The 26278-nt window shown below is 44.3% G+C and overlaps 1 protein-coding gene across 1 annotated transcript in view; it reads right to left on the bottom strand.

The window, feature by feature from the left end:
- Positions 1-26278, bottom strand: part of SCAPER (S-phase cyclin A associated protein in the ER) — a 960370-nt gene that overhangs the window by 563180 nt on the left and 370912 nt on the right. Inside the window, 1 exon segment of the mRNA XM_030187331.1 lies at positions 917-1043. Within this exon segment, the coding sequence (XP_030043191.1) occupies positions 917-1043 (127 nt within the window).

Genomic DNA, 26278 nt, shown 5'->3' with positions numbered 1-26278 from the left:
ACTTTTTTCTGCATTTCTGTATCTTTGCCTTTCTATGTACTCATTCTTTTATCTCAGCTTTCTCACCAGGTTTCCATAAGAACACAGCAAAAGCCCCCCCCCCCCCACCCCCATGGTCTGGCATCTTTCCTCTTCTTCCCCCAACAAGTGGTCCAGCACTTCTGTATCTCTCTCCCTCTGTCTTCCTATTGCCTCCTTTCCTATATCCAGCATCTTTTCCTCTTGCCACCCCCTCCCCCACCACGGTTTGTTTTCTTTCCTCAACTGTCCCTTGTGTGGTTCCTTCCTGTTGCTGTGACAGTATCTACACTAAAAAGAAAACCAATGCACCAAGGAACCTTGCTCTCAAGCACACTGTAAATCACTGTTCGGTCCTGCTCTCTCTGATGCACATTCCCTGTTGTTCTGCAGGTGGGATCTGGCAGCGATTTTTAGAGCTCTTGAGCATGAGACAACATGGCTAATTGATTTTCTTTTTAGGGTAATTGTCACAGCAATAGGAAGGCCATGTGATAGAAAGGTTTGAGGGTTTGGGCACATCACAGGAGTTGGCAATAGGGGAAGATGCAGGACCACCATGGTGATGGGAGGAGATGATGATGGATCAACCACATTGGGAGGAGGCAGAAGAGAAGCAGGAAGTCACTTCATCCTGCAGCATTTGGTGGGGCAATGGCCCTCCTCCAAACTAAACCCAGGAGCTTATAGGAATTTGGCTGCCTAGAGAGTTCTGAAAATTGCCAACTAAGATATACACACAGAAACACAGAGCACATGAAGCCACTGTGAATATACCCTGATAAATCTGAAATCTTGATCAATGCAGTGCAGTCAGTGCAACCAACCACTGCTCTAGGATACTCTTGTATGGCAACTATTCATGGAAAACATAGCAACTTAGTAGCATTAAAAGTACCTGCTTCTCCAGAATTCGAGATATTTCCCCCAGGGTCCTGTCCAAAGCTGAAACTTTATTGTTTGCCCATGATCCACTATCCTGGATCTGACTTTGCTTGAGAAGATCCTTTGTTAAACGCTGCAATCTGCAACATTAAATAAAAGACAAAAGTTTGAAAATAAATCACAATGAATGGTAATTTTAAGATGGCTTTTCTGAATCTTTAGAACATAAGAGCATAATAAATGACATCCTGGGTCAGGCCAATAGTCCATCAAGTCCAGTATCCTGTCACCAACAGTGACTAGTTTAGGTCACCTGAAATAGCCGACACATCCCCAAAATGAAATCCTTCTTTAATGAAACTTGTTGAAAAAGATGTTGCAAAGCTGACATCTCATTTTGTAAACAGATTTGATACTCTTGGTTGGACAGAATGATCCATATGGAAATTTCTTCAGTGCAACCATGATATAGTAAAAGCTGATGACAAAGGGCGGGGGGGAGGCATTACTGTGATGGATATGTCTGTGAAATAATGGGGCAACTTATTCATCAATTATTTTATCAAAGTGTGGATCAAGCTCCTATACCCAATGTGAAATTTGAACTGAAAAAAAAAAATTTAAACCCATTCTGTAGACCACAGACCATCACCCAAAAAAATACCAGGTTTTGTCAGCTGAAGCTCCTATAATGCCAGTGATTTAATACATTACCAAAAATTGATAAGGATTTATTAAAACTTCCTGGACAACCAATTATCTTTGCTAAGGGGTCTTTACTTGAACCCTTATCAATTTCAAAGATAACTTTTTAAGACCATTTATTCCCAATATACAATCTTATGTAAAAGATTCTAGGTGTGATGATCCAGCTGGCAAATTTTAATGCCCTTCTGAAGACATTTTGTTGGTGAAAGCGTATATTGAGGTTTTGTATAACAACATTCCTCAAGCCACATGGGGTTCCTCAGAGCTGTGCCTTATCCTTTCTGCTGTCTAACCTACTTTTAAATCCTCTGGCTTTTCTGTTACAGTCTTTGAAGGCTAATGCATACCTCTTTGCTAATGACATACAACTGATTTTCAATTTTGATTCTTTTAACCTGGACTCTACTTTTTGTAATACTTGTTTGTGCAGGATTGCTTCATAGCTTCACTCACCATCTGAAGTTGAATTCATTTAAATCCAGAGCTATGTGCAGTGGCATACCTAGGGTAGTTGACACCCGGGGCTGGTCATTTTTTAACACCCCCCTCCAAAATCCAGTACTAGGCATACAGAGAATACAAAACACTCAGGACCTATACAGCAATTCTACCATACCATAAGCAGTCATTTCTACAAGTCACACAAGGAAAAGGAAAGCATCTTAAACACTACAGTGAGCACTAGAACATCAATTCACCTATTATAAAACAAAACCAGACAGAATAGTACAGATTGTTGATCCTGCAAAGTCAGTGCCAACTGAAAGCCATGTGTTTTTCACAAACACAGATACACCCTAATCCACTATAGAATAAGTAATCATAAACTTTCTATTTAGACAAAAATTAAACTGAACCCCCAAGATGCCAGACTCTGCATACAATGCAACACCACAGAAACAGAAAATGTCCCCTAGTACTGTGCAAAATATAAAGACAGCAGATGTAAATTTGAAAAAACTAACAAATACCAATCACCACTTTACAAATTAACAAATAGAACTAAAACATAGAAAATAAAATAATACCATTTTATTGGACTAATACATTTAACTTTCAGAGGCCAAAACCTTCTTCCTCAGATCAATACAGTATAGTGCTGTTACAGTGTCCTATCCTGACCTGAGGAAGGGGGTTTTGCTCTCCGAAAGTTAGTCAAAATTTATTAAAATTAGTTCAATAAAAAGATTACCTTATTTACATGTTCTATTATAAACATTTATTAACACAGCTACAATACTACTTTATCCTAAAGCAAAAAAAAATAAAAATATATATTTTATTTACAGTTTGTTGTCTCTGGCTTCTGCTTTCCTCATCTTCTTTTCACTGTCTTCCTTCCATCCAGCATCTGTCTTCATTCTTTCTCTGCCATCCAGTGTCTGCCCTCTGCTGTCCCCTCCATCCAATGTCTGCCCTCTCTCCCTGCCCCTTACATGCACATCTGCCCTCTATCTCTGCCCCTTCCATCCACCATCTGCCCTCTCTCTCAACCCTTTCCATTCACTGTCTGCCCTTTCTCTCTGCCCCTTCAATCCACCATTTGCCATCCCTCTCCCCCCCATCCATCCATCCAAGATCTGTCCCCCCCCCTCTCTCTGCCCCTTTTTTCAGCCCCCAGTTCCAGCCCCCCCTTATCCCACCTGCCCCTAGTTCTAGCCCCAGCCCACATCTCCCACCTTCCTCCCCTTTTCAGCCCCCAGTTTCAGCTCCATATCCATCTGAGAAGCCCCCACCCCTTCTCCCATCTGAGAAGCCCCTTCCCCACACCCCCTTCTCCCATCTGAAACCCCCCTCTCCACCCCCCTTCTCCCATCTGAACCCCCCCCCTTCCATCTGAGCCCCCGACCTGACCATCAGCTTCATCCAGAGAGGACAGCCCTCGTCTCCTGCCACCACCCTGCCTTTAAAGAAAAAGCTGTGAAGTGGCATGGCAGGCAGTGCCTCGCGTCTGCCCTGCTTGTAAACGAAGTAAATCTCCATTCTCCTCATCGTCGTCGGGCCTTCACTCACTGGGTCCCGCCCTCCTCTGAGGTAACTTCCTATTTCCGCGAGGGCGGGACCCAGCGAGTGAAGGCCCGACGACGACGAGGAGAATGGAGATTTACTTCGTTTGCAAGCAGGGCAGACATGAGGTGCTGCCTGCCACGCCGCTTCACTGCTTTTTATTTAAAGGTAGGGTGGTGGCAGGAGACAAGGGCTGACTGCAGCGCCAGCAGAGCACCCCCCCCCCCCACCCACTGACACCCGGGGCGGACCGCCCCCACCGCCCCGCCCTTGGTACGCCACTGCATTTTATACTGCTTACCCTAGAAATAAGAAGTGGATTTTCCCAAGTCCATTTCAATAATGGCCTATGGACTTTTCCTTTAGGAAGCCATCCAAACCTGTTTAAAATCCCGCTAAGCTAAGTGCTTTTACTACATTCTCTGTAAACGAATTTCAAAGTTTAATTACACGTTCAGTGAAGAAAATTTTTCTCTGAGTTTTAAATGTACTACTTTGTAGCTTTATTGTGTATCCCCTAGTCCTCGTATTTTTGGAAAGAGTTAACAAGCGATTCATATCTACTCGTTCCACTCCACTTATTAAGTTATATCTCTATCATATCTTCCCTCTTTTCTCCAAGCTGAAGAGCCCTAGCCACTTTAGCCTTTCCTTACAGGGAAGTCGTCCCATCCCCTTTATCATTTTTGTCACCCTTCTCTGTACCTTTTCTAATTCCATTATATCTTTTTTGAGATGTGACCAGAATTGAACACAATATTCGAGGTGCAGTCGCAGTACAAAGGCATTATATCTTCCTCATTTTTGTTTTCCGTTCCTTTCTTAATTATACCTAACATTCTATTTGCTTCCTTTGCTGCAGCCGCAAACTGAGCAGAGGGTTTCAACGTATCATCAACGACGATGCCTAGATTCCTTTCCTGATTGGTGACTCCTAATGTGGAACCTTGCATTACGTAGCTATAATTCAGGTTCCTCTTTTCCACATGCATCACTTTGAACTTGCTCACGTCATCTGCCATTCAGATGCCCAGACTCATAAGGTCCTCTTGCAATTTTTCACAATCCTCCTGTGATTTAACAACTTTGTGTCATCAGCAAATTTAATTACCTCACTAGTTACTCCCATCTCTAGATCATTTATAAATATGTTAAAAAGCAGCGGTCCTAGCACAAACCCCTAAGGAACACCACTATCTACCCTTCTCCATTGAGAACACTGACCATTTAACCCTACTCTGTTTTCTAACTTTTAACCAGTTTTTAATCAATAGGACACTACCTCCTATCCCATTACTCTCCAATTTCCTCTGGAGTCTTTCATGAGGTACTCTGTCAAACTCCTAAAGAAAATCCAGATAAACAATATTGACTGGCTCACCTTTATCAACATGTTTGTTCACCCCTTCAAAGAAATGCAATAGATTGGTGAAGCAAGATTTCCCTTCTTGTTGGCTTTGTCTCATTAATCCATGCTTTTGAATATGCTCTGTAATTTTGTTCTTTATAATAGTCTTTACCATTTTGGCCAGCACCGACGTCAGGTTTATTGGTCTGTAATTTCCCAGATCCCCTCTGAAACCTTTTTAAAAAATCGGTGCTACTGAAAAAACATTACATGCCACGATACAAGGCTTTATTTGGAGAGGGCGTAAGGCCCGATTACCCATAGCAACTCTTTGCATTCCAGTGGAGTATGGTGGATTAGGACTGCTAAATATAAAGTTCCTAAACATAGCCAGCGGCACGAGGAATATAAATGACTGGTTTCGGAATACACAAGACTTTTCAGATACAACTCTGGAACTGGCCCTCACGGGAGGAGTCCACTTCAGCAACTATTTACATTCCTCTGGGGCGCCCATCCCGTATGTATTACGATATTCCAGGATTATGACATTTGCAGTAGCAGTGTGGAAGTGGATTTGTCGTCTACATCACTTCACGCCAAAGGTGACTCCATACCTGGCCGTCTGTGACAATAAGGCCTTTGCACCAGGTAGCCTGTATACTACATTCGGCACATGGGAGAGGCGAGGAATTAAATATCTACTACTAGTTGTCACCAGAGATGGGCATATAAGACCCTTTTCGGAACTACAAGAGGAGTTTGGAGTGCTTACGAAAGATCACTTTCATTATGAACAGCTTAAGCATTATGTGCACTCCTTGCCATGGGAATCCCTGGCAGAAGATGCTCAAGAGGAGCTCTCCTCAGCGTTCTCACTGGAAGCACAGCAAAAGGTGCCACTCGCTTACCATCATCAACATATAAAAGACACCGCCAGGGAGTTGGACTACCTAAAAGTGTCAAGACGGTGGACGGAAGACCTTCATGTGGACATTACAGCAGCGCAAATCAAAGCCCATGTTCTTTCGATCAGACAAACAACTGATCAGTCAACACATTGGGAATTACAATATAAATTTGTCCTTCGTCTGTATGTACCACCAAGAAAGGCATTCTACATGGGTCTCTCTCCTTGGGGAGAATGCCCTAAGAGTGGGCAGAAGGTGCAGACCTGGGCCATATGTTCTGGACCTGTGTGAACATACAGAAGTTCTGGAGAGATCTCATAAAATATGTTAACACAATTTGGAGTCAAAGTTGGAATTACACCCGGCATTGTTGTTTGGATGCCTGGACATGGGGCGCCCCAAGAGGAGAGGTTTCACAGCATTTGTGATGCGTACAGTTATTGTAAGCAAGTTATTTTGACGGAGTGGTTGTCTCATTGGGCCCCAACACTCCAGCAATCGCGAACGAAAATGCTGTGGTTTTTGCGTATGGAACAATTGGGCATAGTGGACTTTGATACCACCAACGGGAAACAGTTCCAACATCAGTGGGCTCCCTTTTGGAACACGCTGACTCCAGCAGCACGTAGTTATTTGTTAAACCTGTAACATGTACCTTGTCAGATGAAGAATATGAAAAAAAGGGAGAGGGAAGGAGAGTAAAGGGAAGAAGGGGGGGGGGGGGGGTGTGATGGGAAAGGTTAGCAAATAAAAGAACAATAATTGCACCAAAGTACACGAAATGTTTTCAGACTGAAATGTGTCAGTTGAGTGCATACGTTTATCTTTAAGCAATGACACTAGACAAAGGGAGGGGTTGGAAAGTTGTGGGGGGGGCGGGGGAAGTTGGGCTAAAACTTGAAAATGGATGTCGGTTAAAGGATGAAACTGCTTATGATGTGTAGTGTAATGTATTACATACCACCAATAAAAAATGATTTAAATATTTAAAAAAATCGGTGTTACATTGGCCACCCTCCAATCTTCTGGTACCACACTTGATTTTAAAGATAAATTACATATTACTAACAATAATTCCGCAAGTTCATTTTTCAGTTCTATCAGTACTCTCGGATGAATAGCATCCGGTCCAGGAGATTTGCTACTCTGAAATTTGTCAAATTGAGCCATTACATCTTCTAGGTTTATAGAGATTTCATTCAGTTTCTCTGACTCATCAGCTTTGAATACCATTTCTGGCACTGGTAGCTCTCCGAAATCTTCCTCGGTGAAGACCGAAGCAAAGAATTCATTTAATCTCTCTGCTATGACTTTGTCTTCCCTGATTGCCCCTTTTACCCCTCGATCATCTACCAGTCCAACCAATTCTTTTGCCAGCTTCTTGCTTGTTTTTGCCTCCAACGCAATCTTTTTTTCAAAGTCCATCTTTGCCTTCCTTATCAGCACTTTGCATTTGACTTGACATTTCTTATTATTTTCAGTCGATTAATTCTTCCATTTTCCGAAGGATTTTCTTTTAGCTCTAATTGCTTCTTCCACCTCACTTTTTAACCATGCTGGCTGTCGTTTGGTCTTCCTTCCTCCTTTTTTAATACACAGAATATATTTGGCCTGGGCTTCCAGAATAGTATATTTGAACAGCATTCACACCTGATATAAATTTTTGACCTTCGCAGCTGCTCCTCTAAGTTTTTTTTCACAATTCTTCTCATTTTATCATAGTCTCCTTTTTGAAAGCTAAATGCTAACGTACTGGATTTCCTGTGTGTACTTACTCCAAAGCTGATCTCAAATATGATATTAGGATCACTGTTATCAAGTGGCCCCACCACCATCACCTCCTGCACCAGTTCATGCGCTCCACTAAGGACTAGGTCAAAACTTTTTCCTTCTCTTGTTGGCTTCTGTACCAGCTGCTCCATAAAGCAATCCTTGATTTCGTCAAGGAATTTTACCTCCCTAGCATGCCGTTACATTTACCCAGTCAATATTGGGGTAATTGAAATCACCCGTTATTATTGTGTTGCCCAGTTTGTTAGCCTCCCTAATTTCTGATAGCATTTCTACATCCATCTGTTCGAAACTCTGACCCGATTATGAATAGAGAGGTTTTGAAAAGAAGCTAGATCTAAAGAAGCATTAGTTAGTAAGGTAGCTAAGATCTCTAGAACTGTAGATTTCTGGTAATGGGACTTTATATAGAGATGATGAAGCCAGGATGAAAGTAACTAGATGGTATTAAGTTGAATAAAATATGAGAAACTAGCCTAAGTTATAGGGTGTGCAGCAATCTAGGTCAAGTGCAGAGTGAGCGGATCATCAATTCTCACATGTATTAAAAACTTGGGAGAAGAAACAGGCTTTCATCTGCTTCCTGAGCTAGAGGTATTTAGTTTGGCCTAGCCCAAGAGTGCAAGGGTTACTCCTAAGAAGGCTCACTGGCAGGCATCAGGCTCTGTGATTTGTTTGGATTCAGGGTTGATGTTTTCACAATTGGCATTACGTCATCCATTTCCAAACTGTGCAATTTCAGCCATTTCTATTTATGTTTACTCTTTTTTACTGAAAAAAGCCATAACACTGCCATAAACAAATTCATACCATTTTAAAGAAAAATCCAACAGTTCCCCATCTCTATTCAGTATGCGCATACAGTATTTTTCTAAGAACAATCTAGGTACCCTTCCATGATGTATTAAGAAAGTTTAGGATTATATGTTCAAGAGTCTACTTCTGGTTTTGTGTGGTAAGGTAAGCCAGAATGGATCCCAAATAGCCTGGATAATCTGTCCTTTAGAGTTGTTGAAATCCTTAATGTATAGCTGCTCTAATCACAATTGTTCAATAACTGTGCCATCTATGATAAACAGGAGGAGTAGTCTGTATCCAAGAGAAAAGAATTGTTTTCTTACCAAAAAGCAAGGCGTTTGTGAGAAATCGATGAAGGCCCGGTGATTCAGGGCCATCTACTGTACATTTATCAAAAAGTAGTCTTGGTTCCAAAGGCAGTTCCACCACAACTGTATGGAATCCAACAGTGACTTCCAAAATCTTTGGACTCTCGGGCATGTCCATAACATGTGTCCCAAGAATGCTGATGGAAGCTTGCATTTTGGACACTGATCCCCAGAGGTCTTGCAGATAGCAAACGTTCTACGTCGTGAAATATGTAAGCAAAAGGCAAATTTGTATAACATTTCTTGATGTATCAAACTGGTTTTTTGCTTGCTCAGTCCCATTATATATGATTGTATAAAAGTGCATGATAAATCAACAGTCCATTTTTGGGCCAACTCTTTATAATCTAAGTCTGGTGTCGACTCTTAAGTACATGTGATGTAAAGACAATGGTACTCTTGTGTAGGATCTTAAGGTCAGCGCCTTGCTTATAGTCTTTTGTACATTTTCTGTAAGGTCTATCCATGGTAGAGAGGACACGTAATGATGTAACTGTCTATATGCAAAAACATCAACTGCCTGTAATTTAAACTTCTGTTGCAATTGTTCAAAGATTTTTTCTTGTCGTCCTCTGTTAGTACTTGGAGTAGGAATTTTAAACCTTGTGCTGTCCACTGTTGAAACTTACTAGATCCTAGACCTGGAAGAAAAGAAGAACTAGCACATATTGACATGTATGGAGTCACTGTGGAGGAGAAACCATGTTGTTTGCAGAGCCATCTCCAAGTCTTGCTATCTACCAAAAGAAGGGGGTTAACCTGCTAAATCTCAGGAGGTTGGAGAGCATGGGTGTGGAAAAAATAACTAAAATGTATCTTTGGCAATAAACCCAGCTCCAAGGCTGTGTCTATAAAATAGCCTGTTCCTCGATACCAATCACTGATGTGGTACATGCCACTAGCTACTGAAAGTTATCTAATGCTGACCAATCCCATACCTCCATGATCCCTGGGTTTCTGCAGCACCTCTACAGAGAGCCAAGATTTCTTGCCTCTCCACAGAAACCTCTGCAGGCACCTATGTAACAGTTTCTCATCACAATGATGCGTATAAAGCGGGAGCAACTGAAATGTATATAACCATTTAGGAGCAAGCACCATTTAAAAAGGTGAATTCACCCCCACAGAGATAAAGGTAGATGCATCCACACTCGCAAATGTAAAAAAGCCAAATTTGTTTCTAAAGACCCTACACGGTCCGTGTTTCGGCCAAAGAGGCCTTCTTCAGGGGTCTATAAATTGGCATATATAAATATTCATCTAAAGGTTCACTCAAATTCAGACAAATCTGAATCATTTGATTATATGGTTTATGCACCGGTCGGACAGTATTAGCAGATTTGTCTGAATTTGAGTGAACCTTTGGATGAATATTTATATATGCCAATTTGTAGACCCCTGAAGAAGGCCTCTTTGGCCGAAACACGGACCATGTAAGGTCTTTAGAAATAAATTTGGCTTTTTTACATTTGCGAGTTTGGTCTTTCTGTATATCTTCCGTTTTTTTTTGTTTTTTTCTGGTGTTTTTTACGGGAGATTTGGACTCTCTTTGTTGTTATAGATGCATCCACACTGCCAGTTGGCGAATTGTGTCAGTTAGTAGAGCTGTGATATTATTGGAGTACAAGGACTTGAAGTCTATAGGCAAGTTAACTCCAAAGTATTTTATTTGTGTTTCAGCTCATTGTAGTGGAAGTCTCCCTTCCATGTATTCCTAACTTCCAGCAGTAGTGGTAATGCTTGAGATTTGGCCAGGTTTAACGTAAACCCTGATAAGCTCCCATACTCCGTTATTAAGGTTAGCAATCTTTGCAAAGAGTCTTGGAGATTGGTTAAAAGGAGAAAAATATCATCCACAAATGTTAGACTTTTAACCTATGAATTAGATACGCATACCCCTGAAATAGTGGGATCTGAATTAATTAATCTCAATAATGGTTCCAAACAAACTACAAACAGTAGGGGGGAGAGTGGACATCCTTGTCTGGTGCCTCTCTCAACAAAAAAGGACGACATTCGTATACCAATCACTAAGAGTTTAGCCCTAGGATGTGTATAAAGAGCAGTTACTGCATGAAAGTATCAGCCACTGATTCCCACATATGATAGGATGGCAAATAATTGGTTCCAGTTTACTGTGTCATACGCCTCTTTCTGCATCCAAACTTACAACCAATGCTAGAAGGTTAGTAGTTCTGCAATGACTTAACACTGCCAGGATTTTCCATACATTATGTACAGACTGTCTTCCCTGCACAAACCCTGTCTGAACTGGACTAACAAGCTTGGGGAGATGGGCTGACAGCTGGGTAAGCAGGTACTTTAGCCAATATTTTGATGTCAACATTAAGTAACAAAATGGGTCTATATGAGTCCACATTTTCTTTAGGCTTACCTGGTTTAGATAGTAAGATAATGAGGGCTATATTAGCAAATCTGGGAAAGGACCCCATGGCTACCACATCTTGATAAAAGGAGGCCAAAGGACCTAGTAACACAAACTGCATCACCTTGTAAAATGCCCCAGTATAGCCATCCTCCCCTGGAGCTGAATACATCTTTAGGGCTTTAATGGCAGTTTGGATCTCTTTGCCCGTCAGTGGTAAATTCAGGGCTTCCTTTGCAGAATCTGAAAGTGTGGACATCCCCTGTTTTTCTAAATAGACCCTGAAAGTCTTCATGTCCACCAAGAGGTCTTTCTGCTTAAATCCCCCAAAGATGTTGTAAGAAAAGGTTTACAATTTTATCTATGCGGTGATGCAGGCTACCCTTTGTGCAGGTACTGCCCTTGGTCCTCCCCAGCCTCTAATCAGATGGGCCATTTGTTTTCCCACTTTGTTTCCAAATTTGTGTAGTTTATATTTATAAAAATCATAAGCCTTGCATGTTTTTTTCGTGACTCAAAGTGCAGTTTGGGTAGCTATTAGATTATCTTTGCTCTCAGACATCATATCATATTATTAATAAAGGCCCTTTTGTCTCTGCGTAATTGATCTTCTAGGTTAATTATACTTCAGGCCAAAATTTTTTTACGCTTGCAAACATAAGCAATAATGTCTCCTCTGGGAACCTCCTTACGTGCTTCCCAAAAAAGTTGGGGATACTCTATATGTGTCACGTTCTCAACGCAGCAACTAGGTTTGTGAGCCCTTGGACCCCTGCCAAGGAGCAGCAGCGGCAGGCAAATCACCCAAGCAAAAAGCAAGGTTGAACATAATAGGCAGGAACCACAGGATAACTAGAAGAGACTTTAATAGTAGGCAGCAAACAATCACATCCAGGCAAAGTCTCTAGGCAGGTGGCTACCAAAAGCAGTAATCAGGTCCAGGCAAAGTCTCTAGACAAGTGGCTATCAAAAGCAGTAATCAGGTCCAGGCAAAGTCTCTAGGCAGGCAGCAAACAAGGGTAATCCATAAACTAACCAGAGTCTTTAGGCAGGCAGAAATCAAGAGATGTCCAGGAACAGGCAGGGTCAAACACACAGGAAACTTTCAGAGCAGGAACTTGAACAAACCAACAGGAACTCATGGAAGATCTTTGATACCAAGGCAAAGCAAGCAAGGCTCACATAAGCTAATAAGCCCATCAGCAGCTGACACTCAGCTGCAGCAATCACCAGCCAAGTAAGGTTGCTGTTCAAGGACAAACCAGCAGAGCAAGTCTGGCAACCTGGAAAATCCGGACCGGACTCTCTGAAGTCTGGAACATGGAAGACAGCAGAAAACAGTTCATAGCAGCCACCAGTTCTGGCCACCAGCGGGCGAGGAGAACACCCACATGGAAACCAATATGCTGTTATTAGTAAAATAGTCTGTCCATTTTTCTTGCAAATATTTAAGAAAATCTTTGTATGCATTAGGTATGTGGGAAATCTCCAAGTTACCGGTGTCCTACAGTATACTGGGGCTTCAAATTCTATCCAGACCATGGAGTGATCCGAAATAATTTCCAGTCATATTGTAGCCGATTTTATTGCCTCAAATAATGTACTGCTTACAAAAATATAATCTATTCTGGAGAGGGTAGCATGCGCTCTAGAACAGTGGGTGTAGTCCTGTTTGCCCAGATATTAAAGTCTCCATGTATCCACTATGTCCAAAGCTTCCTCAAATAACACCAAGGGACTTTTATCTTCACTATGGGGAGAAAAATCTTGAATTGTATTTGTACTATCTTCAGTTCTTTGCATAAGCATGTTCATATCTCCCACAACTACCAACTGTGTAAGGTAAGGTGCTAGTATTATTAATAAAGCAGGATAGAAAATGCGGACCTTGGTGTAGGCCCATAGACTACCAATAAATTTATTTCTCTGCTCTGTACCCAAACTTTTAACAATATGTATCTACCATTAGGATCAGCCAACAGAGTCTGGGCCCTGTATGCTAGGGATTTCTGAAATAGCATAGCCACCCCTCCCCTTCTGCTCTTTGACTATGCACACAGGACCTCCCCCACCCAACTCTTGCACTAATCGCACTAAGGTGAACTCTTGGCCAACTTTGTATGTTCAAGAGCAGTTAGTCTAGTTTCCTGTAGACATGCAATGTCTGCCCCTACTTTATTTAAGGCACTTTTTTTGTTCTCTTAATAGGGGATGTGATTCCTCCTACATTCCATGTTACTATTTTGCAAGATTGCAGACTCATGGTGGTTGCCAATAAATGAAATAAGAAAACTAAGATAAATTCAACAAAACTTTCAAGTAATGCCCAACCCCAACCCAGGAGTTAAATAATACAAGAACCTAGAGAGGATCAAGATCATTCGATACAAAATTTCCATTAAAAGCACATTAGACTGTGTGATAAGAAGCAGTGTGACAATTATTGGAGACATCCCTCCTCGACCCAATTTCCCCCCAACCATAAACCATAAAACCCTTTCAATCCAAACCTTTTGTTCAACTTTTAATCCTTTTCCCCTTAAATCCCCAAAACCCAGTTCCTGTTTCCAGAACCTATTCCCTCCTTACCCCACTCTTTGTGTTACTCTTGTTATCTTCCTCCACTCAACAATTAGCAGAAGGAAGAGAGAACTACTGTAAATGCATAATGAGTCATGCGTCTGGACCTGCCCCTCTTTCCAGGTTATCACTAGCCATTGCCTCTGACCACCCGGGTATAGCCTAGGTTGATCAGCAGAACAAGCAAACTGTCTATAGACCCAGGATTACTGTATTCAATTAGGAGATAAAGAACTTATCCTCCGGGTTCAAAAGGTCACTCAGAGTTTGTGCCATATAGCTGTTGTACCTCTTTTTGGGCTGTGGAAAATGTATCATATGTAATCCAATGTCCATTTGCCTGTACTTTCAATATTGCTGGATACAACAGCATGAACCGCAGCTTCTTCTTGTGTAAACTTGCACATAATGGGGTGAATTTCCTTCTCTGCTCTTGAAGTGCCAATGAGTAATCTTGAAAGATCTTAATCCTTACACCTTCATAAGTCAAAGTGTCCCTTTTGAATCTATAGCCTCTCAAGATTTCTCCTTTATGCAGGTAGTTAAGATTTTTAGTATAAACACTCGTGAATTTCCATCTGATGTACGACCCAGGTGATGTGCTCTCTCCAAACAGAGGGGCCCTGCGATATCTATTAAGGATTTCAACAACTCTAAAGGACGGATATTCCAGACTATTTTGGATCCATTCTGGCTTCCCATACCACACAAAACCAGAAGTAGACTCTTGAATTCCTGTGAGAGCCATTTCTCCAAAACGGGAATCAAGGAGTTCTCTGCTCAGTGTTCTGGGATTCCCACTAATCAGAGGTTATTCCGTCTAGAACGATTCTCTAGATCTTCGATTGTCCTCATAAATTTGAATATGTTTCCCAATCTCTTGCAGCTCTGTTGTTTTGCCTTCCACCTCTGATTCTAAGGCCGCCACTCTTTGTTCCAATTCTCCCGTCCTCCGATGGATATCCACTAATAATGATTCAACCTTGTCTAGATGGGCAGACAACAGGCCAAGGTGAGGTCCGATCGCGTTGCTTACTGCCTCCGTAATCTGGAATAATTACTACTCCAATAAAGGAAGGCTCAACCCCAGCAGCGGCGCCGCCATCTTGTTCTCTGCATTTTTCAGCTTGTCCTTTTCTTTCTCTTTTTTATTTGCGGATTTCCCTGACATGTCACCACCAAAATTGGTCAGAAATTTGTCCATAAACAATGAGAAGTACTGCCGATACAAATGTTTCAGGAATAGTAAGGTACTTCAGGCTTTAATAAGGGTGATTCGGGCGCGGGAACCCAGAGATAGTTGAAACACGTTCTCACTCCTCAGTGCATCACGTGGTCCCCCTGCCATTTCTATTTATGTTACCCTATCCCCAATATACATATGCATGACACTCCCCATTCCTGATACTAAGGTCTCTCTGAATGGATGCTACTACCCACAACTCATATTCCAGAACAGTTCCTTCTTTTTCAGTCTGGGGAAATGACCACCGAGAACCCTTCTGGTCATGATGGATGTAGAATCACTATACAGCAACATTCCCCATGCGGATTTCATAGCTGCATGTGAGAAGCTCCTAAAAACACCCAGACACACAAAAATACATTGAAGAAGGGCACAGACAGCTCTCAGACAATATTTACTACAGGAAACTAACTGAGGATCCCACACAGGATTATACAAAGCAGCTGAAAGACCTTATCAGAACATTTCCTAAACAAGTACAGCCACATCTAAAGAAACTCATACCAAACCAGCCTTCCGTGGGCACATTCTACATGCTACCCAAAATCCACAAACCTGGAAACCCTGGCATACCAATCATATCGGGTATTGGCACACTCACGGAGGAAATATCTGGAATCATAGAGGGGATTCTGAAACCTCATCTTGCACAAAACAAACAGCTTCATACAAGACACCACAGACTTTCTGAATAAATTGAAAAATATCAAGCAATTACCACCGAGTACCCTTCTGGTCACGATGGATATAGAATCACTATACAGCAACATTCCCCAAGCGGATGGCATAGCTGCATGTGAGAAGCTCCTAAAAACATCCACACTGGACCATCAGTACTCACCAGAAACTATTACAAAATTAATCTAATTTATTTTAAGTCACAACTATTTCCGCTTTAAAAATGATATCTATCTACAAATAATGGGCACTGTGATGGGCACCAGGACAGCACCCCAATATGCCAACCTCTTTATGGCTGAGCTGGAAGAGACATTTCTGAATACATACCAGACCAAACCCCTAAAATACTACCAGTACATCGATGACATTTTTATGATTTGGACTGAGGGGGAAGAAACTCTGAAACAATTTTACAATTCCTTCAATACATACAATCCTACAATCAGATTCAAAATTGTCTAATCCCCAGAAAAAGTCAATTTTTTGGACACCACAGTCTCAATCAGCGATGACTATATACAAACATCCATATACAAGAAACCCACAGACAAATGCAGCTACCCCCACAACTTCAGCTTCCACCCTTCACATACAAAAAGATCCATTATTTATAGCCAAGCCACAAGATACCACCGTATCTGCTCTGACTCAGGGGACTGAGACAGACTCCTTGAAATCCTGACTGCATCCGTCGAACAGAAAAGCTACAACCCCAAAATAATCTCAAAGAATATTGCCTCCTTCCTCAAAACACCCAGGGAAAATCTGCTACAGTACAAAGAAAAAAAAGCCACAGACAGAATCCCCCTTATAGTGACATACAACCCAGAGCTGGAAAAATTAAGAAAAATCATAAAAGATCTACAGCCTCTATTCCAGGAGGATTAACCCCTGAAAGAGATATTCCCATCCCCACCAGTGCTGGCCTTCCGACAGCCACCCAACTTAAAACACAAGCTAATTAGAAGTAAGCTCCCAACACGGACTCAAAAAGAAGAGAACAGCACACATCCTTGCAATATATCCAGCTGCAAACTATGCCAAAACATTTCACAGGACCCCATGGTCATTCACAAAGGAAAAATATGCAACATTAAGGAATCTTTCACGTGCTCATCTTCCAAAGTGGTATATATGATTCAGTGTAAAAAATGCAATGAAGGCTGCTACATTGGAGAAACAAGTCAGATGCTAACGAAGAGATTTAATTTACATAGACACCATATGAAAAATGCTAGTACCAATCAGGATGTCACCTCTGTGGGGCAGCACTTTACAAAACCAGAACACTGTACTAGTGATTTGATGGTAAGAATCCTGAAAGGGAACTTTAAAACAATACAGGAACATAAGACCTTTGAAGTCAGAATGATTAAATATTTTGACACCCACCAGACAGGACTTCACAAAGATCTGGGTTTTCTACAACATTATAAACAATAAAATTGTGCTGCTTTAACACCCTCCTGTCTCCATGCATATCTCCCTGTCCCTCATCCACCCGACTCTTCTTGTCTCTCACCTATCCACCCCCATCCTGTTAGACTGTCACTGAAATGCTTTGATGTTTCACTTATATATACTGTCATTTACCAACGAAGCGAAGATACATACCTGTAGCAGGTATTCTCCGAGGACAGCAGGCTGATTGTTCTCACATTTGGGGTCGGCGTCCATGACGGCTCAGGAAACGGCAAATTTTTCTACAGCAAAATTTTAAAAGTTTTGCCAGAGCCCTCTAGCGCACGAACCGCACACAATGCGCATGCTCGGACGACTTCCCTCCCGTTGCGTGAGCATTCCCACTCAGTTTAATCAAAAAGCAAATAATAAACAAACAACAACTCCCAAGGGGAGGTGGGCGGGTTTGTGAGAACAATCAGCCTGCTGTCTTCAGAGAATACCTGCTAAAAGTATGTATCTTCGCTTTCTCCGAGGACAAGCAGGCTGCTTATTCTCACAATTGGGGTATCCCTAGCAACCAGGCTCACTCAAAACAATGAACATTGGTCAATTGGGCCTCGCAATGGCAAGGACATAACAGAGATTGACCTGAAACCATAAACAACTAACTGAGAGTGCAGCCTGGAACAGAACAAAATTGGGTCTAGGGGGGTGGAGTTGGATTCTAAACCCTGAACAGATTCTGCAGCACTGATTGTCCAAACCGACTGTCGCGTCAGGTATCCTGATGAAGGCAGTAGTGAGATGTGAATGTATGGACTGATGACCACTTTGCAGCCTTGCAAATCTCCTCAATGGACGCTGACTTTAAGTGAGCCACTGACGCAGCCATGGCTATAACTTTGTGAACCGTGACATGGCCCTCCAAAGTCAGCCCAGCTTGGGCGTAAGTGAAAGAAATGCAATCTGCTAGCCAATTGGAGATTGTGCGTTTTCCAATGGCAACTCCCCTCCTGCTGGGATCAAAAGAAACAAACAACTGGGCAGACTGTCTAAAGGGCTTTGTCCGCTCCACGTAAAAGGCCAATGCTCTCTTGCAGTCCAAAGTGTGCAAACTGCTTTCGCCAGGGCAGGTATGAGGACGGGGAAAGAATGTTGGCAAGACAACTGACTGGTTTAGATGGAACTCCGACACCACCTTTGGCACGAATGTAGGGTGCGTGCGGAGGACTACTCTGTTGTGATGAAATGTGATATAAGGTGCATGTACTACTAAGGCCTGAAGCTCACTGACTCTACGAGCGGAAGTAACAGCCACCAAGATAACGACCTTCCAGGTCAAGTACTTCAGATGGCAGGAATTCAGTGGCTCAAAAGGAGCTTTCATCAGTAGGGTGAGAACGACGTTGAGATCCCATGACACTGGTGGAGGTTTGACAGGGGGCTTTGACAAAAGCAAACCTCTCATGAAGCGAACAACTAAAGGCTGTCCAGAGATAGGCTTATCCTCTACATGGCGATAATAAGCACTAATCGCACTAAGGTGAACTCTTATTGACATCCTGGTCTTAAGACCAGACTCTGAGAAGTGTAGAAGGTATGCAAGCAGGGTCTGTGTAGGCAAGAAAGAGGATCTAGGGCCTTGCTGTCACACCAGATGGCAAACCTCCTCCATTTGAAAGAGTAACACCTCTTCGTGGAGTCTTTCCTGGAAGCAAGCAAGACTCGGGAGACACCCTCTGAAAGACCCAAGGAGGCGAATTCTAAGCTGTCAACATCCAGGCCATAGTTTCAGCAAAGTCTTCCCTACTAGAGGTATGGGAGGATACGAATACAGAAGGCCTGTCCCCCAATGTAGGAGAAAGGCATCTGACGCTAGTCTGTCGTGGGCCTGAAGTCTGGAACAAACTGAGGGACCTTGTGATTGATCTGAGTGGCAAAAAGATCCACCGAAGGGGTGCCCCACGCTCGGAAGATCTTGCGGACTACGCCCATGTTCAGTGACCACTCGTGAGGTTGCATTATCCTGCTCAACCTTTCGGCCAGACTGTTGTTTACGCCTGCCAGATAAGTGGCTTGGAGAAACATGCCTAGACGGCAAGCCCAAAGCCACATCTGGACGGCGAGATCCGGTGATGGCAACCTGATTGTCTGTCTGAATTAAGATTACTTGGTTGGACAGCCGTTCTCTGAAAGCCATTAGAGCGTTTCAGATTGCTCTTAATTCCAGGAGGTTCATGTGCAGACCTCTTTCCTGAAAGGACCAGGCTCCCTGAGTGTGTAGCCTATCTACATAAGCTCCCCACCCTAGGAGAGATGCATCCATTGTCAGCACTCTTCGTGGCTGAGGAACTTGGAATGGTCGTCCCATGGTCAAATTAGATCGAATCGTCCACCAGTGAAGAGAAAACTGTGGAGGCCATGTGCCCCAGAAGTCTCAACATCTGCAGAGCCGTGACCTGGTGGAACGCTCGAACCATGGACACCAGGGACAGAAGGTTTCCGCCCTTATCTCGGGAAGATAAGCTTGAGCTGAGTGTTCAACAATTAATTCCAATGTTTGGACTGGGGTGAGATGGGACTTGGGATAATTTAAGATGAATCCCAGTAGCTCTAGCACCCGAATAATCATTCGCATGGACTCCTGAGCACCCTCCTTCGAGGTGCTCTTCACCAGCCAATCGTCAATATAAGGAAACACATGCACTCCCAGTCTGAGTAGCGACACTGCGACTACAGCTAGGCATTTGGTAAACACTCTGGGCACAGACGCCAGGCCAAAAGGCAGTACACGGTACTGAAAGTGCTGTGTTCCCAGCCAAAATCGAAGATACTTCCTGTGAGCTGGAAGTATCGAGATGTATGTGTAAGCATCCTTTAAGTCCAGAGAGCCTAGCCAATCGTTTTCCTGAATTATGGGGTGCCTAGGGAAACCACCATGAACTTTTCTCAGACAAGAAATTTCTTCAGGGCCCTTAGGTCTAGGATGAGACGCATCCACCCTGTTTTCTTTTGCACAAGGAATTACCTGGAATAGAATCCCAGCCCTTCTTCCCCTGGTGGAACTGGTTTGACAGCTTGGGCCTTCAGAAGGGCACAGAGTTCCTCTGCAAGTACCTGTTTGTGCTGAGAATTGAAAGAATGAGCTCCTGGTGGACTGTTTGTGCTGAGAACTGTAAGAATGAGCTCCCGGTGGACAATTTGGAGGTTTGGATTCCAGGTTGAGGGTGTATCCTGATCGGACTATTTGAAGAACCCATCGGTCGGAGGTTATGAGAGGCCACCTTTGGTGAAAAAATATCAACCTCCCTCCAACCGTCAAGTTGTCCGGCACGGACACTTTTACTGAGGCTATGCTGAACTGGAACCAGTCAAAAGCCTGTCCCTTGCTTTTGCTGGGGAGCCGCAGAGGCCTTAGGCGCACGCTGTTGACGAAAATGAGCTCACTGGGACTGAGCCTGGACAGGCTGCCAAGAAGCAGGAGTGTACCTACACCTAGCATAGGAATAGGGAGCACTCCTCTTCCCTCCAAAAAACCTCCTAGATGAGTAGGTAGCAGCAGAAGACGCCTGGCAGGAGAGAGAATCCATAGCATCATTGTGCTTCTTGAGCTGGTCAACTAGATCCTCTACTTTCTCACCAAAAAGGTTATCCCTCCGGCAAGGAACATCCTCCATCCACTGCAGGACCCAATGATCTAGGTCAGAGACACGCAGCCATGAGAGTCTGCGCATCACTATATCTTGGGCAGCGATCCTGGATGCTACATCAAAAGTGTCGACCGTACCCCTGGCCAGGAATTTGACAGGCCTTCTTGCTGCCTGACTACCTGATGAAAAGGCTCGGCCTGCTCCGAAGGGAGTACCATCAACCAAGCTAGACAGTTGCCTCACCGAGTTCCACAAGTGGATGCGCGTGAAGAGCTGGTATGTTTGGATTTTGGCAGTGAGCATAGCGGCTTGATACGCCTTCCTCCCAAAAGAGTCCAAGGTTCTAGATTCTCTGCCTGGGGGCGCCAAGACATAGTCCCTAGTACTCTTGACTCTTTTGAGAGCAGAGTCCACCATCATGGAATTGTGAGGTAGCTGATGTCACGGTTGTGCCCATGTATGTTTTGGGCTCTCCTTCTTCTCGCCACCTAGGGGCCAGACTTGGGGGCTGCAATGGACTGTCTGGTTATTATCACCCGTTCCAGATTTCAGCCCAATCCGGTCCGGATCTTCCGGGCTGCCAGACTTGCTTGTTTTGTTTGAACCTACACAGCACCCATAGTTGCCTGGTGATTGCTGCATCTGAGCCTCAGCTGCTGCTGGGCTTATTAGCCATTTTGAAACTCTCTGCTTTGCCTTTGCATCGCCTTAGGCCCTGGTACGTTGGTGCTTGTTGAACTTCTGCTTAGTTTGGATTCTTGCCTGTTTTCAGTTAGTCTGTCTGTAGTTTAGATTAGGTTGTTGCCTGTTTTCTAGTCTTGTCTCTGGGTTATAGTTTTGTGTCTAGTCCTTGTCTGTTTGTGTCTTTAGTGGCTGCTCTGCAGCTTCCAGTCCTGTCTTTTCTCTGTTGGTATTTGTTCCCTGTTTTAGTGGCTGCTTGCAGCTTTCAGTCCTGTCCCTTAGCTTATCCATTCCTTGCCCTGCTGTCCCTGTATGTTCCTTTCCCCTCTGACCCTCAGTCCTGGTTCAGCCTAGTGGGGATCCAGGTCCTGCCCTGTCCGGTAAGTCCTGCCGGCCACCTGCACCCAAGGGCTCAACTCCTACTACTACTAATATTCAGCATTTCTATAGCGCTACAAGGCGTACGCAGCGCTGCACAAACATAGAAGTAAGACAGTCCCTGCTCAAAGAGCTTACAATCTAATAGACAAAAAATAAAGTAAGCAATTAATGTGTACAGGAAGGAGGAGAGGAGGGTAGGTGGAGGCGAGTGGTTACGAGTCAAAAGCAATGTTAAAGAGGTGGGCTTTCAGTCTAGATTTAAAGGTGGCCAAGGATGGGGCAAGACGTAGGGGCTCAGGAAGTTTATTCCAGGCTTAGGGTGCAGCGAGACAGAAGGCGCGAAGTCTGGAGTTGGCAGTAGTGGAGAAGGGAACAGATAAGAAGGATTTATCCATGGAGCGGAATGCACGGGGAGGGGTGTAGGGAAGGACGAGTGTGGAGAGATACTGGGGAGCAGCAGAGTGAGTACATTTATAGGTTAGTAGAAGAAGTTTGAACAGGATGCGAAAATGGATAGGGAGCCAGTGAAGCGACTTGAGGAGAGGGGTAGTATGAGTAAAGCGACCCTGGCGGAAGACGAGACGGGCAGCAGAGTTTTGAACCGATTGGAGAGGGGAGAGGTGACTAAGTGGGAGGCCAGCAAGAAGCAGATTGCAGTAGTCTAAACGAGAGGTGACAAGGGTGTGGATGAGGGTTTTGGTAGAGTGCTTGGAAAGAAAGGGGCAGATTTTACGGATGTTGTAAAGAAAGTAACGACAGGTCTTGGCAATCTGCGGGATATGAGCAGAGAAGGAGAGAGAAGAGTCAAAGATGACCCCAAGGTTTCGAGCTGAGGAGACAGGGAGAATGAGAGAGCCATCAATAGAAATAGAAAACGGGGGGAGTGGGGAGGTGGGTTTGGGGGGAAAAATGAGAAGCTCGGTTTTGGTCATGTTTAATTTCAGGTGGCGTTGAGACATCCAGGCAGCAATGTCAGACAAGCACGCTGAAACTTTGGTTTGGATGCAAGGTGAGATATCAGGGGTAGAAAGGTAGATTTGGGAGTCATCAGCATAGAGATGGTAGGAAAAGCCATGGGATGAGATTAATGAACCAAGGGAAGAAGTGTAGATAGAAAAGAGGAGGGGACCAAGAACAGAACCCTGAGGTATGCCGACAGGCAGAGGGATAGAAGTAGAAGAGGTTCCACCAGAGTGAACACTGAAGGTGCGGAGGGAGAGGTAGGAAGAGAACCAGGAAAGGACAGAGCCTTGGAATCCAAGTGAGGACAGGGTATCGAGGAGTATGCTGTGATCGACAGTGTCAAAAGCAGCGGAAAGATCAAGAAGAATGAGGATGGAATAGAGACCTCTGGATTTAGCCAGTAATAGGTCATTGGAGACTTTAGTAAGCGCAGTTTCGGTTGAATGGAGAGGGCGAAAACCAGATTGTAGTGGGTCAAGAATAGCATGTGAGGAGAGAAAATCAAGGCAGAGGTGGTGAACAGCATACTAAAGTAATTTGGAGAGAAAAGGGAGGAGGGAGATGGGTCGGTAATTAGAGGGACAAGTAGGGTCGAGTGAAGGCTTCTTAAGGAGAGGTGTGACCACAGCATGTTTAAAGGCAGTAGGGACAGTTGCAATGGAAAGTGAGAGGTTGACAATGTGACAGATAAAAGGAATAAGAGCAGGTGAGATGGCATTAAGAAGGTGGGTGGGAATGGGATCAGAGGAACGGGTGGTACATTTTGAGGAAGAAAGGAGAAGTGTAGTTTCCTCTATAGTAACTTCAGGAAAGGAGGAAAAGGAATGAGGGGAAGGAGAGAGAGGAGAACGGACTAGTGGAAGGAGAGGTGGCGAGGTAGAGAATTCAAGGATTATCTTTTGAACCTTGTCATGAAATAATTCAGCAAGGGTCTGAGGAGATAATGAAGGGGGAGATGGGGGAGGGGGCACCTTGAGGAGAGAGTTCAATGTGGTGAAGAGAAGCCGAGGGTTAGAGACAAGAGAGTTGGTCAGTTGGATATAATAATCCTGTTTGGTGCGTAAAAGAGCAGATTGGAAGGAGGTCAGCATGAACTTAAAGTGTAAGAAATTAGCAAGGGCCCGAGATTTCCACCAGAGGCGTTCGGCGGAGCGGGTACAGGAACGTAGGTAGCGGATATTAGAAGTCAGCCAAGGTTGGGGTTTTGTACGCCTTATAGGGCGGGTCATCAAAGGTGCAAGAGTGTCTAAGGCGGAGGATAGAGTATTGTTATAAGAAGAAACAGCCTTGTTGACAGACGTGGATGGTGCCACAGTAGAGAGGAGGTTTGAAACATGGGAGGATAGAGATGAAGGGTCAATATCATGAAGATTCCTAGATCAATTAGATAAGATAGGACGGGACTGGGAGGAAGGAGATTTAAGTGTGAAAGTTATAAGATGGTGATCAGAGAAGGGAAGATCAGAGGCAAGGAAACTAGAGGGTGAACAGTTGGAGGAGAAGATGAGATCAAGACAGTGACCATTTTGATGAGTGGGGGAGGGGGAGCATAGTTGGAGATTAAAGGAGTATGTTAAAGCGAGTAACTTGGAAATATAAGAGTTGGAAGGATCATTAGCAGGAATATCAAAGTCACCAAGGATGAGAGAGGAGGAGGACGGATCATGGAAGAAGGCAAGCCAGGCATCAAAGTCACTGAGAAAGGATGAAAGGGACTTATCAGAGGGACGATAAATGACCGCTATTCGAAGAGGCAGAGGACAGAAAAGGCGGATTGAGCGGACTTCAAAGGAGGAAAAACAGTGAGATTGAGGTGGAAGAAGGGGTTGAAATCTGGAGGAGGGAGAGAGAAGTAATCCAACACCGCCCCCGCGACCAGCAGGGCGAAGAGTATGTGAAAAAAGATAACCGCCATGGCAGAGGGCTGCGACTGCAGCAGTCATCAGGGCAGAGCCAGGTTTCTGTTATCGCGAGCAGATGGAGGTGACGCGAGATAAAGAGGTCCTGGATATAGGGGAGTTTGTTACAGATAGAGCGGGCATTCCATAGGGCACAAGAGAAGGGCAGAGAAGAAAAGGGGAGTAGAGGAATAGAGATGAGGTTAGAGAGGTCGCGGTGAGATCTGTAGAGTTGGGATAATAGTTGGTGAGGAGGGCCAGGATTGGAATTGATGTCACCAATTGAGAGTAAGAGAAGGAGTAAAAGAGAGCGGAAGAGAGTAGGAGAGGTGTGGCCACAAAGGCGCTGAAGGCAAGAAGTATTTAGGTGGAATGGGGAAGGCAAAATGGAGGGAAGAAAGAGACGGAGATTAAAAGCCAAGAGGGAGGAAGAGGGTAGGAGAGAAGGTGAGGTGATGAAGTCGATGGATGGGCAGTGAGTTCCTGTAGCGGAGAGAGGTAGGGGGTGAGGGAAAAGATTAGGAAGGGAGAGGGCCAGGAAGAGAATGTGAATAGGGGCCATAAACGACTGAGGTACTTTAGCAACTGGGAAGAAGATTAGATGCAAAGAGAAAAATGCCCCGAACTCCTGAGGAATGGTGGTCAAGTGCAGGTGAAGTCTAACTGTTTGTCAGAGTTCTGCCTTGTCTCTAGTTTGGGGTGGTTTTGTCACGTCTGTGGCCGTGACCACCCTCAACCTTACCTTCTCTCTGGGGGTCAGCAGCTCTGCTGGCTTCTGTCTGTCTTTGTGTTAGTCTTGTCTCTGTCCGGGTGTGCTGATTGCTTCACTAGACCTCACCTGTGTGGGCTATGCTTCTCTAGGGAGCCAGCATCTAAGATGGCTGCCACCGGCTCTGTGCCAGCTTCCAAGATGGCTCCTGCTTGTCTTTCCTGTGGGCTCACTTCCTATGTGTGCCAAGCCACTCTTTGGGGTCAAGGTACTTCCTGCTTCTGTCTTGCTGCTGGTGACCTCATCAGTGAGAGCCTTCATAAGGAAGTGCTGTGCTGGCATTCTGGGCTTTTGCATAAGTGTTATGCTCTTAGGCCAGGTCAGGTTAGTAAGTGTCTGCTGCACTACTGCTTAGCCTCTCTCTGGGTTCCAGCCCAGTTTCTTTCTGTGTCTCTGTTGTCCTTCCGTGGGGGGGGGGGGGGGGGGGTCTTCCCTGCCACTGTCTGTCTGTGGACTGTGGGTCCTTCCTGGCTTACCCTGTGTTTGGGGTGAAGCCTCTGTTCCTGGCTTACCCTGTGTTTGGGGTGAAGCCTCTGCTCCAGGCTTACCCTGTGTTGGGGGTGAAGCCTCTGTTCCTGGCTTACCCTGGGTTGGGGTGAAGCCTTTGTCCTGGTTTACTCTGTCTGTTCTCCTGTCTGCCCAAGACCCTTGGCCTGTTACTCCTGGTTTGCTCTCTTTACCCTGAACCCTGCCTTGCCTAGCCTGTGTGCCTACCCTGCTTGTATATCCTGAGTGTATATCCTGAAGCCTGTATCTGTCTAGCTAGTGTGTATTTCCTGGGTGGTTATTCCTGTATCTTGTCTCC

This window comes from Microcaecilia unicolor, chromosome 1 (genome assembly GCF_901765095.1).
Source record: "Microcaecilia unicolor chromosome 1, aMicUni1.1, whole genome shotgun sequence".
Lineage (NCBI taxonomy): Eukaryota > Metazoa > Chordata > Amphibia > Gymnophiona > Siphonopidae > Microcaecilia > Microcaecilia unicolor.
The sequence above is the reverse complement of the archived record's forward strand: the minus strand, read 5'-3'. Positions and strand labels throughout refer to the sequence as shown.